Source organism: Lolium rigidum, chromosome 3 (assembly GCF_022539505.1).
Source record: "Lolium rigidum isolate FL_2022 chromosome 3, APGP_CSIRO_Lrig_0.1, whole genome shotgun sequence".
In the NCBI taxonomy this organism is placed as follows: Eukaryota; Viridiplantae; Streptophyta; class Magnoliopsida; order Poales; family Poaceae; genus Lolium; species Lolium rigidum.
In genome coordinates, this window is record NC_061510.1 from 252,280,377 (window position 1) to 252,296,578 (window position 16,202).

At 44.2% G+C, this 16,202-nt stretch overlaps 1 protein-coding gene across 1 annotated transcript; it reads left to right on the forward strand.

Moving 5' to 3' along the window:
• The first annotated feature begins 11,527 nt into the window (after positions 1 to 11,527).
• On the forward strand, positions 11,528 to 14,480 carry LOC124699323 (protein SCARECROW 1-like). Its single transcript, XM_047231644.1, has 2 exons — positions 11,528 to 13,169; positions 13,784 to 14,480. Exons 1-2 carry the CDS (start codon positions 11,566 to 11,568, stop codon positions 14,223 to 14,225), a joined length of 2,046 nt encoding a protein of 681 aa, XP_047087600.1. The 5' UTR covers positions 11,528 to 11,565; the 3' UTR covers positions 14,226 to 14,480.
• The last annotated feature ends 1,722 nt before the right edge of the window (positions 14,481 to 16,202 follow it).

Sequence of the window (16,202 nt, forward strand, 5' to 3'; positions counted from 1 at the left end):
TAGCCGCCCCTCTCTCCTCTATAGTTCCCGCACGCTTAGCGAAGCTCCGCCGGACTTCTCCACCACCACCGACACCACGCCGTCGTGCTGTCGGATTCAAGAGGAGCTACTACTTCCGCTGCCCGCCGGAACGGGGAGGTGGACGTCGTCTTCATCAACAACCGAACGTGTGACCGAGTACGGAGGTGCCGCTCGGTCGTGGCGCCGAACCGATCGTGATCAAGATCTTCTACGCGCTTTTGCAAGCGGCAAGTGATCGTCTACCGCAGCAATAAGAGCCTACTCTTATAGGCTTTGGAATCTCTTCAAGGGTTAGTCTTGATCATCCCCTCGTTGCTACCGTCTTCTAGATTGCATCTTGGCTTGGATTGCGTGTTCGCGGTAGGAAATTTTTTGTTTTCTATGCAACGTTATCCTACAGAGTTTTCCTTCTTCTTCTCTTTCGACAACTAGCACCGTGCTCACCACTTGGGGTGTGGCTGCGATATATAGCACGAGAGGTTCCTTTTCCTTCGGTGCCACCAAAATTGGTGGTGTCGAGATTGTGCGCTTCAAATCTTCGAAAGCTCTGTCGGCCTCTTCGTTCCACTGGAATTTGTCTCCTTGCTTTATCAGAGCGTAGAATGGTAATGCTTTTTCTCCCAGCCTGGCGACGAATCTGCTCAAAGCTGCGACTCGCCCAATTAGCTGTTGTATTTCTTTCAACTTTGTTGGCTTTCTCATTGTTACGATAGCTTGTATTTTATCGGGATTTGCTTCAATCCCTCTTGCCGAGACTAGAAACCCCGAAGTTCTCCTGCTGGGACGCCAAAGGAACACTTCGTCGGGTTCAACTTCGAGCAGAATTTGTCGAGGTTGTCAAAAGTTTCCTTGAGATCCTCGATCGGTGTTGTCCCCTTTTTTGACGTTATGACGACATCGTCGATATATACTTGCACGTTTTTCCCAATCCGTGTCGCCGAACACTTCGCATCATCCTCTCGATATGTTGCTCCCGCATTTTTTAGACCAAAGGGCATTGTTTCGTAGCAAAACACGCCGTAAGGTGTAATAAACGCGGTCTTTACTTCATCTTCTTCTTTCAATCTGATCTGGTTATAACCAGAATATGCGTCCAGGAAGGAAAGACGTTCACATCCAGCTCGTGGAGTCGATAATTTGATCGATCCTCGGTAGGGGAAAGTGATCCTTTGGACAATGTTTATTGAGACACGTAAAGTCGACGCACATGCGAAGGACCTTAGTGTTTTTCTTTGGCACCAACACAGGATTTGCTACCCATGTGGCTTCTGTGAATATCTCTTTGATAAACCCAGCTTCTCGTAGTCGATTGATTTCTGACAGCATAGCTTTGCGGTTTGGTTTCGAAAAACGCCGCAAAGGTTGTTTGATTGGTCTCGCTAATGGATCCAAGTTTAGGTGGTGCTCGGCAAGTTCCCTGGGTACTCCTGGCATGTCAGCTGGACACCATGCGAAGATTTTCCAGTTCTCACGGAGGAACTCGATGAGCGCGCTTTCCTATGCGATATCCATGTCGTTTGCGATAGATGTCGTCTTTTTCGGGTCTGTCGGGTGAATCTGCACCTCCTTAGAATTTTTCTCGGTATTGAAAGTTGATTCTTTATTTGGCCTTCCAACGTCTGGTAGTACGTCGTAATCAGTCATACTTTTTGACGCCAAATACTCAGCTTGCATCCCGAAAGTTTCGATAACCGATGAAAATCCTTGTCGCACTTATCGGCTAAGGCGAAGCTTCCTTTAATCGTGATTGGTCCCTTTGGTCCAGGCAATCTCCACAACAGGTATGTATAGTGTGGTACCGCCATAAATCTAGCATATGCTGGTCGTCCCAACAAAGCGTGGTACTCGCGATGGAAAATCCACGACTTCAAATTCCAGCTTCTCGATTCTATAATTTTCTCGGGTTCCAAACCGAACGTCGAGATTGATCTTCCCCAATGGATAACTTGGTTTCTCCGGTGTGATGCCGTGGAACCTTGTGTCCGTTGGCTTCAAGTTTGCTAAGGATATGTTCATCTTCCTCAATGTATCTCGCATACATAAGGTTTAAGCTGCTGCCGCCATCTATGAACACTCGAGAAACATCAAATCCCGCAATAACTGCCGGCAGTATAAGTGCTGACCGCCCCGGTCGAGGAACTTGCTGCGGATGATCTCGCTATGGTGAAGCCAATGTCTTGTCCTCGACCAATTAAGATACTCAACTCGTTGGTGGAGGCATTTTCTCTGCCATAAACACCTGTCGTGAGATTACTTTCCGAGCTCTATTGGACGGCCTTCCCTTCGAATCATCGACACCGCTCCGTTTGAGTTAGGATCGACATAAGGTGGTGGTGGAGGTGCTGCCGCTATTCCGAGCCGATGCCGATTGTCGTCCGTAATCGCGGGAGGTGGTGGCAGGTGAATCTCGCTCCTGGGCTCCCGAGGATTTCTCCGTGCTGCTCGAGCGTTAGCGTGCTCCGCATACCTTAACATTGCCTGAAAATTTCGACGGTCTTTCTGCAGGTGCCCCGACTGTCTTTTTCCGTTGCTCGTCGAGGAAAAAATGCATCCGGCACGGTCCGTTCATCATTTCTTCGGGGACACGAAAGGCCTTGGGAACCTAGGCCCGCTATTTTGCCTGTTGCGAGAGTCGTCCCTGTTATCGCCTCGCTGCTCACTGCTTCTCTGATAATCATCTCTATTGTTTCCTCCTGTGTTTGCCCGAAAACCTGCCGAAATTTGCCCTGGGGCGTCATAGTTCGGGTACTGCCGAGGAAATCGTCGCCTCGGTTGGTAATTTCGACCACGGTCCTCCTCTGGCGACCTGTGCCGTTTGTTGTGGACAGCATCTTCTCCATCTGCCCATCTGTTTGCTATCTCCATTAACGCGGATACTCGTCTTTGGATTGGTCCTTCCCAAGTCCTCGACAAAATCTCCACGCTCGATTCCTGCGACAAACGCATCTATTGCTCTCTCGTCGGATATATTTTCTCGCCGAGTTTTTGATGATGTTCCACCTTTGGATGTACTTTCTCATTGGCTCATCCGGCTTTTGTCGACATGCTCTCAACTCTTCTAACGACGCGGGTTTTTGCACGTGGATCCGAAGTTCTTGACGAATACGTCCTCGAAACTTTCCCAGCTGTCGATAGATCCTCGGAGTGAGTTTCTTTATCCAAGATCGTGCGGCTCCACTCAAATGCACCTGGATGCTTTGCATAGCTGTTGCCCCGGTTCCTCCCGTGAGCTTCACTCGTCTCGAGATAATCAACTAGCCAATCCTCTGGATCTTGAAGGCCGTCGAATTTTTTGAAATGATCAGGCAACTTAAATCCCGAAGGGACTCGAGTTTTTCGTACTCTCCTTGTGAAGCACGGCAAACCGCACATATTCTCGTCGTTTAGTTCTGGGGAATGCCGACGTTCCCTTCTGCCTTGCCGTGATCTGTCTACCCTTGCTTGTGCTGCCGTATCTCTTGCTCCACTTGTTCCTTCGACATTTGCTGCTGCTGATGCCGTAGGTCGTGGACTATTTTGCCTTGCAGCCTCCTTCCGGCGGTGTTGATACAAACGCCGTTCCCATGGCTTCAGCTCCCGCTATCGCCATGTTGTACAAAGCCTCCCTTGGATCTCCCGGAGGTGGCCCGGATGCAAGGATAAAGGCTTGTGTCGCCATATACCCAGCCTTCGGTGTTTTAGGGATAATATTCCCTCTTGTGTCTATCGACATAAAAGACATGTCGAGATTTTGAACCAGGTACTCTCTTTCTCCTTCGGGTATGTGTTGCAATCTGGACCTTGCTCCGTTCCGAGCTTCTCTATGACTATCTCCCGAGGTTCCAGATTGTCGACTTAGATCCGCCCTTCGTCCGCTTGACGCGAAGTCTGCCTCCTTTCTTTTATTTAAAGCTTCGTCTGTTTTTCCAGTTCTCTTCCAGCTCCGGCGAGTCTATATTGATAAGCTTGCAGCTTCTTGGACTGTAGCAGTTGTCGTCATTGGCTCCGAACCATCTAAAGCTTTTGCAGCTCTATCCCAGGCTGTTTGTGGAAGTTGAACTCTGACGCGTGGTGTGGGCCCAACATATTTAGTGCCCATACCTCTCCTTAAATCTGAGGGATCGACATAGGGATTGCCCAAATCGTCGAAAGCCTCCGATGTTTCCTCTTGATCGCGGCTTGCATCTCCAATGGCGAAAACTTGATGATACTTTGGAGTTTTCACTTTGCTTGGTTCGGTGACACCATCACAGAGTTTGGTGAAGACCTTCCCAATAGAGGTGGATTTGTCGATGAAGTCGAAGCTGTCAGTGTCGCTTGAATCACCGCTTATATAAGAGTCCGCCGATGATTCAAAGGATATGTCGCTGAAGATTCGGGCGAGTTTTTCGCTTGCCCTGCTGTCGATGAAGCGTGGCGACGAAATCTCCTTATCGCCGGACTCGACGGATGATACTGAGTTTGAGAGATCAGAACCACCCGACGAAAATCCCGACGAGACCGGAACTTCGAGACGGTACACTCCTTCTTTTTTGACGTGGAAATTGAATTTTCCGAACGTCATCTTCATTGGCTCCTCCAGATACGCATATGCATCCAAACGGGAGGGCGGGTGAGGAACAAAATCAACAAGACCAGTTTCGATCTGTTTACCTCTGTCCATGATGTTGCTTGCTACTGATGAAGTCGACGATCTTGAACGTGCCATCGAGATCAGCTCCTTGTCGCCTCTAATTCCCACAGACGGCGCCAATTGACAAGGTATTAACTTGTCAATGCCTATGGATTGTAGGCTAGGGTTTAGTTGGAAGTAGAGGGCAAGTAGATCTCGAAGGTTTCAGCCGAAAAGTACTCGACGATTATGAAAACTAGGGTTTGTAGACAATGATTCGATGATCTCTTCGTCCCTCGACTCCCCCTTTATATAGGAGGCGGAGCCGAGGGTTTCGTTTTGTACAAGTTACGTAGTCCGGGACGGTTTCTAACTCATCCCGCCAGATTACAAATAGCACTTCCTATTACAACTCTAACTTTCCTTAATATATCTTGGGCTCCCGAATCTTCTTATTCTTCGGGTAGTGGGCCTTCAGTAAACCCCGGGTACTACCTTCGGTAGGCCCATTTGGGATGCCTATGTCACCTGTTCTGCATCGTTATAATCCAAATAAAGGGGATCATTGGTAAATTCCCATAAATCGATGTAAAATATGGTATTATCATCATATATGTTGCACATATGTGGGAATTCAATATGATAAAGGACAAAATTCATGTATACATTTTACATGTATCAACATACACTATAATGCATTGTCTATTAATGATTGTATCTATATTTAGTTATTTTTAGGACATGCATGAATGTGAGTGTGCTAGCAATTTTTTTTCTATGTCTCTATGTAAGATTTGTATTTTAGCTAAGATACAACACCGTGCTATCTCTCCACATTAACAATAGTGGCACATAAGCATTTCTCATATGATACAACGGTAACAAACCCATATTGTGAAATGCCTAATGCTACCCATAGGGGCGGGGATATTAGCATGTTATTCTAGGTACCTCGATTATGAGACACAGTATTAAATGAGAAAAAGGTCGTTGTTCTATCTTAGTCTATCCTTCCCAAATTAGGATGCCTATAGTTTTTAGTTAAAGTCAAACTTTTTAAATTTTGAGTAACTATATACAAAAAATATCCACATCTACAATTTTAAATGCACATAATGTGAAAAAAAATATTTCATGATGGTTCTAAAAATATTAATTGGGATTATAACTGTTGACATTTGTTTCTATATAGTTGGTCAAACTTTAAGAAATTTGACACTATCCAAATATTATAGGCATCCTATTTTGGAATAGAGTACATAATATACATTTTGCACTCTGAGATTGGGAAAGCTTATTGCTAGCCTTGGATACATTTTTGCACTCAGAGATAGGGAAAGCTTATTGCTAGCCTAACTCCATGCATGTATGCCCACAAAATCATTAAATGTAGATAGAAGCCAAGATAAAATGCATTGAAAGGCTGTCTTTTAACATACACCACTACTTAGGATAGAACGTTAAGATGCATTATGAAAGGCCATGCATTGCATGCATGCGAAAATATGTTATGTCATTGGAAGCAATGATGAGAGAAATTATAGTGATATCATAGATAGATACAATATCATCACATATAGTGCTACAATTTTTTTAATGTCAATTAGATCTTGACAAAAGTTTGCATTGAGATTCTACAAATCAATAAATTCTTCTAATATGTAAAAATATTGGTAATATATTAACATCGTTAGAAAGTGTTTTTAATATAAATCCAACGATACTAATTATGTACAATATAATTCAGATTTTATTTCTCGATTTTTTGGGTTATAGTTCCTCTTAAAATACGTGTGAGCTTTATTCATCAAAACAGAGGCAGCCTAATGGTTTTTCTTATAATACCACGGTAAGAAATTGCATTTGGAAATACATGAGAGCAAGTATAATAAGTTCTAGTCAACTGGCTATAAGGATTAAAATAATATATTCATGTCTAGTTGGAGGAGAGATCAGATGAGCGAGAATGTAAGTAGACTCTTATGCAAGAACTAGCTCTAGCACGTGCTCCTAGACAAGTTGTGTGAAAGAAATGTGTGGCCATCCATTGAGAAAGTAGTACATTCTTATAGCCAACTAATGTACTTGTTGGCTATATATTAACTATAGATGATATGATATCTAGTTTATAGGCAACTACCGACTATACTATTGGAGTTGCTCTGAAAGGTTTGGAAAATAAAATCATGCAGACAATCTTGCATATCGTCGCTCCTAGGAGCTGACTAAAGGGAACCTAGGGCATTGCCTCCCCTCTAACCCTCCATGCCATCTACGTATAGAACAAGATGTACTCTCTCCGAGTTGAATTAATAAATGTTTGTTGACTTTTTTTTTGTCCCAGGTCAAGTCTTATCAAATTAGGTCAACTTCTTAGTGTCACATTTAGTAAATTACAACCACTAGATTCCTGAAACATAGTTCCACAATAATATACTAATTTAGTGTCACATATGTTTCTATTTTTTCGGTTGTATAAAGTTGGTGAAGGTTGAGAAAGTTTGATTTAAGTAAAAGCTAAACGTCCACTTGTTCACAAACGGAGAGGGTATATTAATAGTCAAATGTTAATAGTTATAAGTTTGACCAATTTTATATGATCTACCATATTTAAGAAATACACTAAAAAATTATTCTATGGTGGATCTATTAATGTTAATCTATTTTTGTAATGTTACTTTATTTCATCTATACGGTTGTTTAAAGTTACAATGTTTTTTGGAGCAACTGGTAGGAGCTCTGCCTTTTCATTAAGTAAAGAGAAATTTGGTCAGTTTATAAGGAAAATCGGCCGAAAACCGATACAGACGTAACACTCCTGTCCGATTTATAAAGGAAATCAGGCAAGAAAACCTAACACGGCCAATTTATATGGAAAACTGGCGAAACCTATACAACCTAAAATCATAGTGTTAACATTTAAAAACCATAGTGGACATGAAGGCCCTTGTAAAACCTATCTATGGTCCGCCCCCTTGTAGGCGATGTTGCTAATCCGCAATGCCTTAAGTGGCCTTGGGATTTTGGAGACATGGTAGATCACGACCCATTGCCAATGAGAAGGTTTCAGTTATTTTTTTAATTGTTTCTAGTGTTTGTCAACATAGTGAGGTGACAACATGAAGAAGTGAGGATAAGTTCCTCTCCCGATCTTCGTTCCGGTAGTGCATCTAGGGACGATAGAGAACTCGTGAAGTTGTGTGTCCCACAAATTTTCTAGGATATAGTGGACAGAGATTTGGTGCACATGAACACTAGTGATCTCATTAAAAAAAATCAAAATTCATATTTTTGAGTTTCAAAAAACGTGAAAAAATCGCATACAAATAATGATGTATCCCACAAACATGCAATTTTTTTTAAAAAATACTTTATATTTTAAGCTACAAAAAATAACAAAAATTTATATCTGAGTAGTCATTTTAAATCTGCAAAACATATCAGATTTTGTCATTTTTGTTTAGCACAAAATGAAAAGGATTTCAGGTTGAGATTTTGCATGATTGTGGGATGTATCATTGACAATCTCCAGACTTATTTTCATATTTTTTTAATAACTTGTAAAAATATTTTGTATTTTTTTTTCAAACGGCGAGAGCACTGGAGCTTGGGAGCCAAAATCACTTTTCGATATATAGTCGGCTTTTGTATTCGTTGTTGTGGTTTGAGGTCTCGCTTTTCTGATATATGGGTCTCATCTTTGGCAACGGTTGTTGTCCTACTGCGGTGGTTATTTGGTGCCTTAGCACGACAACTTTCCATTTGTTACTACAATAGTCTTTGCCTAGCTTCGTTGATGGAGGGCGAGGATGGCGGCGTGCATTTGGCTCGCGCTAGTGTTTGTAGTCGTCGCTAGATGATCTAAGAATCTATGATTTACTTCTTTTTAGATTTTTTATACTAATATGAATGATTATCAATGGATAGATGGACTCTTTTTTGCAAAGAAAGTTACATGACTATGACTTTTAAGTAAAAATGTACGTCTTGTTTTCTAAAATTGAGGGAGTAAGACATACGAATCCAACACATAATTTTTTTTATGTACCATCATTTTTGTTATAAAACAATTCATCTGAATAATTCTAAAGATAAAAGTCCTGCAAACATGAAACCCTATAAACTCTCCACGAAGCTGTCGAGGATCTCAATCAGCCGAGCAAAATGGAGCGTGTTGGATACGAACAAAACCAGGGCCTTTTTTCCAGAAAGAAGTGGCTGGTTGCACTGTGACGGCACGCCCGGGGTCTGCCTGCCGTGTCTGCGATCGAGGGGTGTGCGTGCCTTGGGCGCTGCGCCGGACAGCGAAACGGCGACGGGTGAAAAGAAGAAAGGCAGGCCAGGGATGGAGACACTCCACAGACACAAGTCGTCTTCTCGTCTTGGTTGAAAAATCTCGCCGGAGAAGAGTCCAACTCTAGAAGCCCACGGCGATCCACTGTGGATAGCTCCGGTCAACCGGACCGACCACCGTGGAGCAGATAAGGAAAGAATTCACCAATCAAGTTCACTTGGCGTAAGATGCGGGAGTCATCGGACATTCCAACTTAACCACTCCATTATCCAACTGGGGCAGAGCTTGCTCTTCTCTTGTGGGGGTCAGGACTGATATCTGTGGCCAGTCTAGCTTCTGTAGCCAATTTCCACTTGGCATTGTGGTTGCAGCTATCTTTGTCGACGAAAGCTCCTTGCCTGCTTTGCAATGCAGGAATTTTTCTTTCGGCAAACACAATTGCACGACCCTGGAAATGCAGTAAAACACGAGAAATGGAAGTGTGGCGTCACCATTCTTGGAACCATGTAGAAACTCACACGTAATTAAGCATCTTCAAAGTTATCAAGCCTCTCATATTGTATAGTACACGGTACCAATTTAGTAGTTACTAAATCAGCGACAAGTAATACATATTGGAGGGAGTACACATTTACCTTGATAGTATTCTATTGGCACTTTGTTTATTCACCTGAAATAATATTATCCACTCGTATTTCTTGTTAAATTTTCTCATTCCATATGTATGGTGTTAATATGATATTATGATTCCCTTATACACCATTAATTAAAATGTAATATCATTTTTTTAGACTACTCATACTGCAAGTACCTTCACTAGTAACTTATTGTCCAACTTAGACTAGTCACAAACTCACAATGAGTAGTATCATATATCGGCATCATGCATATGGTACTAGTGTATGATGCTACCTATACAATTTGTAGGATCTCAATTGCATACTCTCATTGCCGGAGAATAGTACCATACTCTCATTGCATTTATTAATTTGTAGGATCTCAATGAAAAAAATATTTGACATGAAATTTTCCTTGTTCTACGTGCTATGATAAGGTATCTACTACCTATGATACTAGTATCATCTCTTTCATTATTAATTACAGCGCCACCTATTTGCATGCATGCAATGCATGATAGTATTACCTATGATATTTTCATTGTGGGTAGTCTTATCAAATTTGCATATGTGGCAGTAAGTTAATGAGGAGAGAGGATGATAGAGTAACATAGCTAGTTACTGTAAGATCACTTCCGAACATACAACTTGTATACAAACTATTTAATGGAATCATCTATGATACTGCTTTAAGATCACACTTCCAAAGATACAACTTGTATCCATGTGTATGTTACTACTTTATGTTACTTCCCACTATGACTAGTCTGACATTCTGAATTATAAACTTGTGATACTCACTATGTAATAGGCCTTAGCGAATTGCATACAAGACAATAAATCTGAAAGACCTCCCTAGTTTAAAGATTTTCAAAAGATAATATATGATTTTTAATTCTATGTAGCTTTTGTGCCTTCGCTAGTTATTTGGGGAATTGATGACACAAGAATATCTCCTTATAATTCATACATATTAAATTTTATAGGAAGATTTCCATATATTTTAACCTCATGAAAAACATGTTGAAGTATTCCGAAAAATACAAGATCTGAAAAATAGGACAAGATGTGTGACCACTGCTTTAGAAAAGCGATATTGTTAACAACATTAATGATCAAAGCTATTTCGAGGAACTAATACTATTGAAAAAAAAGGAAAAACACTTGCACGGTCTAACTAGTCATTTTTCTATGGTGTCCTATAAACAACAATTTTAATTTCACCAGTTTTTTTTCTCATGGGAATTTTGCTTTGTTTCCTTGCAACACACAATTATTTAGAAAATTCATGCGTTTTCCTACACACAACGGAGGTGCACGGATTATAAATTCACGTGCTTAAATTATTGTAGGCAAGGACTATAGTGCTCTCCTTCGTCTTGTTTCAGTGGTTGTAATCGTTGCTAAGTGGTTCAACGAACTATTTGCAATTATTACTATTTTTTGGTTCATTTATGTTGTTGTTGTTGTTGATGATGATTATTAATACTCAGACCGTCTTGCAAAAAAAGATAACATCTTATATTAACCCACAATATTTTTTATGGACCGGAAGAAGTACTCCCCCGGTCAGATTAAATTGACGTGATATAGGCAAAGGAAAACAATTACATACGATTAAACAGGACCAGAGGGAGTTTATAAGGTCATATGTTTAAAATTTTGTAATACTTGCATTTGTTCTTATTTTTGCATTTCAAAATCCTGAAAACTATTAAGATATTACTGATGGGCATCAATACACCACCAGATCCATCATCAAATAAACGAATGAAATGACACAGAGATTAAGCAAAAAAACAAGGACACGGAGCCCAATGGCTACATGTGCTAGTGCTGGTAGTACCATAAATTACCATCCTCCTAACACAAGAGTCTTGTGCTTACGTTCTTGTTCCTCTCCCGTCGGCCTCTTCCCCTTTACTCCTCCTCCGCCACCGCATCATCTCCGACTCCCTCCACCACCGCCTCTCCCGCGCGGGCAGGCTGCGCTCGCCATGCGCGCCTCGGCTCCGGCGGCGGCTTCCCTTTGGCGTTTGTAGATGGGCTCCTCCTCCCTCCTCCTCTTCCCCTCGTCCTCCTCCGCCGCCCCCAACCACTCCTCTTATTCCCATGCTTCCCACTCCGCCTTGCTCCCACCGCTCCCCTCCCCCTCCCCCTCCCCCTCCGACCTCTTCCTCTACCTCCACCACCTAGACCACCACGAGGCCGCCGCCGCCGCCATGGTGCGCAAACGCCCGGCTCCCGACGTCGACCTGCCACCGCCGCGCCGCCACGTCACGGGCGACCTCTCCGACGTCACCGCAGCTACTGGGGCTGCACCGCCTCCGCCGCCGCCTGTGCTGCTTTCTTCCGCGGTACCTGGGACCGCGCAGCTGCCCGCGCTGCCGATGCAGCTCCCCGCGTTCGGCGGCCACCACCTGCAGGCGCCGGTCACGATGGAGGTGCCACCACCAGTACCGCAGGTGGGACCGGGCCCGCCGGACGGTAACGCGAACAATAACAGCACGGCCTGGGTGGACGGCATCATCCGGGACATCATCGGGAGCAGCGGCGCCTCGGTCTCCGTCGCGCAGCTCATCCACAACGTGCGGGAGATCATCCACCCCTGCAACCCCGGCCTCGCCTCTCTCCTCGAGCTCCGCCTCCGCTCCCTCCTCGCATCCGATCTTGCCCACCCCGCTCCACCGCCTCCTCCTCCTCCCCATCACCCGCTCGCGCTCGTCCCCGGCGGCAACACGGTGCTCCCCGCCCCGTCTGCGCCGGTGCTCCTCCCGCCGCCACCTCCGGAGAAGCGTCGCCGCGAGGAGGAGCCCCAGAACCCGCCGCCGCAGTCGCCAAAGCCGCCTCCTTCCGCGGAGGAGACCGCCGCGGCCACAGCCGCGGCAGCGGCGGCGGCTTCCGCCGCCCTCAAGGAGCGGAAGGAGGAGCAGCGGCGGAGGCAGCGCGACGAGGAGGGTCTCCACCTGCTGACGCTCCTCCTGCAGTGCGCCGAGTCGGTGAACTCGGACGACCTCGACGAGGCCCAGCGCGCGCTGCTGGAGATCGCCGAGCTGGCCACCCCCTTCGGCACCTCCACGCAGCGCGTCGCCGCCTACTTCGCCGAGGCCATGTCGGCGCGCCTCGTCAGCTCCTGCCTCGGCCTCTACGCGCCGCTCCCCAACGCCGCCTCCCCCGCGGCCTCCCGCCTCGTCAGCTCGCGCATCGCCGCCGCGTTCCAGGTCTTCAACGGCATCAGCCCCTTCGTCAAGTTCTCACATTTCACGGCCAACCAGGCCATCCAGGAGGCGTTCGACCGGGAGGACCGCGTGCACATCGTCGACCTCGACATCATGCAGGGTCTGCAGTGGCCGGGACTCTTCCACATCCTCGCCTCCCGCCCCGGCGGCCCGCCCAGGGTCAGGCTCACAGGCCTCGGCGCGTCCATGGAGGCGCTCCAGGCCACCGGGAAGCGGCTGTCGGACTTTGCTGAGACGCTTGGCCTGCCCTTCGAGTTCTTCCCCGTGGCGGAGAAGGCTGGCAACCTTGACCCGGAGAAGCTGGGCGTCGACACGCGGCGCCGAGAGGCCGTCGCCGTCCATTGGCTCCACCACTCCCTCTACGACGTCACTGGAAACGACTCCAACACGCTCCACCTCATCCAAAGGTACTCTACTCATTCCATTGTCAAATGAATCTTAAAACTTCAGAAATGTCAAGTCATCTTGGCATCAAAGTACCAATCATCCATGGTAGGACTACACTGGTGACAGTCAAAGTACGCTATTGATTGATCTAACGACTAACTAGCAGGAAACGATGGTGTTTAGGAGCTTCAAAAGTTCGTCATTATGATCAACTTTTTATGCTCTTCCAGGATCTTGGGTGATCCGAGAAGAAATATATAAACTACTCTACTGCAACTATATCTGTTCCATTTGATCCGAGAAGAAAGATACTAGAACGAGCTAAAAGTTCTTTTCATCATGACCAACTTTTCATCCTAAAAAGCTTTTCAACTTTCTTGTTCCAAGTGCCACAAAATATTGATTATTAAACTGAAATGACTATCATCTAGTCTAGTACCGTTGCTAATCAGTTGACAAGGCTAAAGCTCTAAAGTTGATCCGTCCCAAGGTACTTGCATTGTATGGGGAGCCAAGAAATTAACCAAAATGTCATTTGCTTTGCAATGTTAATAAAATGTATGAATCTGTCCTAGTTCAACAGAATCACCGTAAATTGATGTACTGATCTTACAATGTGGACCATGAATTATAGGTTGGCGCCGAAGGTGGTGACAATGGTGGAGCAGGACCTCAGCCACTCTGGTTCCTTCCTGGCCCGCTTCGTGGAGGCCATCCACTACTACTCGGCGCTCTTCGACTCGCTTGATGCGAGCTACGGCGAGGACAGCTCGGAGCGGCATGTCGTGGAGCAGCAGCTGCTAGCGCGAGAGATCCGCAATGTGCTTGCCGTAGGTGGCCCGGCGCGCACCGGGGACTTCAAGTTCGGGAGTTGGCGCGAGAAACTCGCGCAGTCGGGGTTCCGTGCGGCCTCGCTTGCGGGCAGTGCAGCGGCGCAGGCTTCCCTGCTGCTCGGCATGTTCCCCTCCGATGGGTACACGCTCGTCGAAGAAAATGGCACTCTAAAGCTTGGGTGGAAGGATCTTTGCTTGCTCACTGCATCTGCTTGGCGCCCAATTCAGACTTTGGGTCGTTAGAATTGAGGGCAGGCTTACAGAGCTCAAGTGTTAGTAGATCTTACTTAGATGCAACTCCCTTCTTCTTTTGCTGCTTTAGCTGCTCAATTTGATCAGTTATGAGAAAAGGAAACGTTCTGATCACTAATTGCTAGATCTCTCCACAGACCACAGTGATAGTTACTGATGTTCAGCTTATTAGTAGCTTCTGTGTTCACTCCATGCTCAGCTTTACCATTCTGGTCAATCTAATTTACCCTTTTCATCTTGAGCTAATCCTTCTTGATATCAGATTCCATCCTCCTTATTAGAGTCATTGATCAAGAAATCAAATATGTTGTGCCTTTATAAGACTTAAAGTGATTAACTCCAGATTATTGCAAATGTGACTGAATTGGGCATTACCCATTACATGAGAATTTGTATGTTAATCTTCTACTGAATATGGGTTGACGGTCATTACTCATCAGCATCAAACCATTAGAGATAGGTACTATAATGATGGACAGTTTAGGATTGTGTATGTTAAATATATTCTTTGGTCATTGGCATCTTAAGTCCCTCACTCAGTGGTGTAGTTCATGTTTGATTGTTTCTGTCGATCTCAGCATCTTGTTTATTCAACATCACTTTTTATGCACCTGCATAGTCATGAATATATAATGGAGTTCACCAATTCTTGTCTCTATCTGGATGTATCCTTCACTTTAACAGCTTTTTTCACTTTTCCCTCTATGAGGTCATTAGCTTGTTGACTTAGCCTTTGCATCACCAGGTTGGATCCATGTTTGGGTATTTTGTTAGTTCAGCATCCCTATCAGGCAATCCCACTCCATTACTTGAAGCAATTATTTTTTGCTTCTTGGATAGTAATTGTTGTTAGCCAACGCATGTTGCTGGGCACTAGTTAATTTACTAGGCCATCACGATCTTACATCTCCCCTGTTGTAATACCATGAATACCTTAATATGATATCTGTCTCTTTTGCTAGCAATTGCCTGGTAAATTCATGAACGTTCAGTTTTATATTTGACCACCACAATGGTATTGTTTAAGCCTTTGATTATCAAACTGGTACTTGTGTTTTTCTTCTTTTTATTCTTCATATTTCATTATTGTGAACTGTTTATTCACCATCAGGCAAAAGGATCAGAATTCCTCAAGCATGTACTAGTTTACTATTCTGAGAATTTTGTCATTCTCAAAAGTCATTGTATCATCAGAACCTGGCATTGGCAGTATGAAGATGTTTTGGAAACTTGGTAATAAACATCAGTCTTTTGCCACAGATATGCTGCATTTTCCAGCTATTGACATCTCATTGGTACCGTTACTAATCAGGCCAACTTTGCAATTTTGGATCTATGTAAAAATGTTATGAAAAAGGTGGATATGGAGTATACTATACATGAAATATGGATAAATTTTGGTATGGGGTTGGAGTGACATATATCCTTTTGAGTCCTATAGGATTAGAAAACAACATCAATTTGAATCAAAGGAAAAAAAGAGCTATAGAAAAATGTCTTATTGGGTTGAAATTTTCTTTCAGAAGTGAGGGTAGATGATTCCTTAGGAATTTTAGGAAAAAATTTCTGATGATCCAAACCCTCGTTTTTTTGTTATGAATTTCATTTCAATCAAAAAAAATGCTTGAGGTGTCTTCAAAGGCTGACTATAAATAGATATAATGGAACTGATTCCTCATTCAGAATTAGGCCATGTGTCAACCTTGTTACTTTTGTATGGTAAGTCGATCTAAAGATACACCCATTTTGTATAAAGTATATTTCACCGACTCTAAATGGACCAAAGACTAACTCTAGTTCATATGCCCATAGAAGTCCGGTAATAGAGAAGAAAACGGAATTGTAATGTGTTAGCTTGATGTGAAGAAAAGCAGCTCTGAATACAGCATAGGGAAAATACAGAAGTTTGAGGTTCAGTGTTGTTTGTTTTAGAGAACATAGGGAGAATGCGGAATTGTTATGTATTGG

What these genes read in the sequence shown, in the direction of transcription:
- LOC124699323 (XM_047231644.1), top strand. Translation starts at nt 11,566, where the DNA reads ATGGGCTCCTCCTCCCTCCTCCTCTTCCCCTCGTCCTCCTCCGCCGCC. An exon ending in ACGCTCCACCTCATCCAAAG is followed by an intron (nt 13,170 to 13,783) that starts GTACTCTACTCA and finishes CATGAATTATAG; the next exon opens with GTTGGCGCCGAAGGTGGTGA.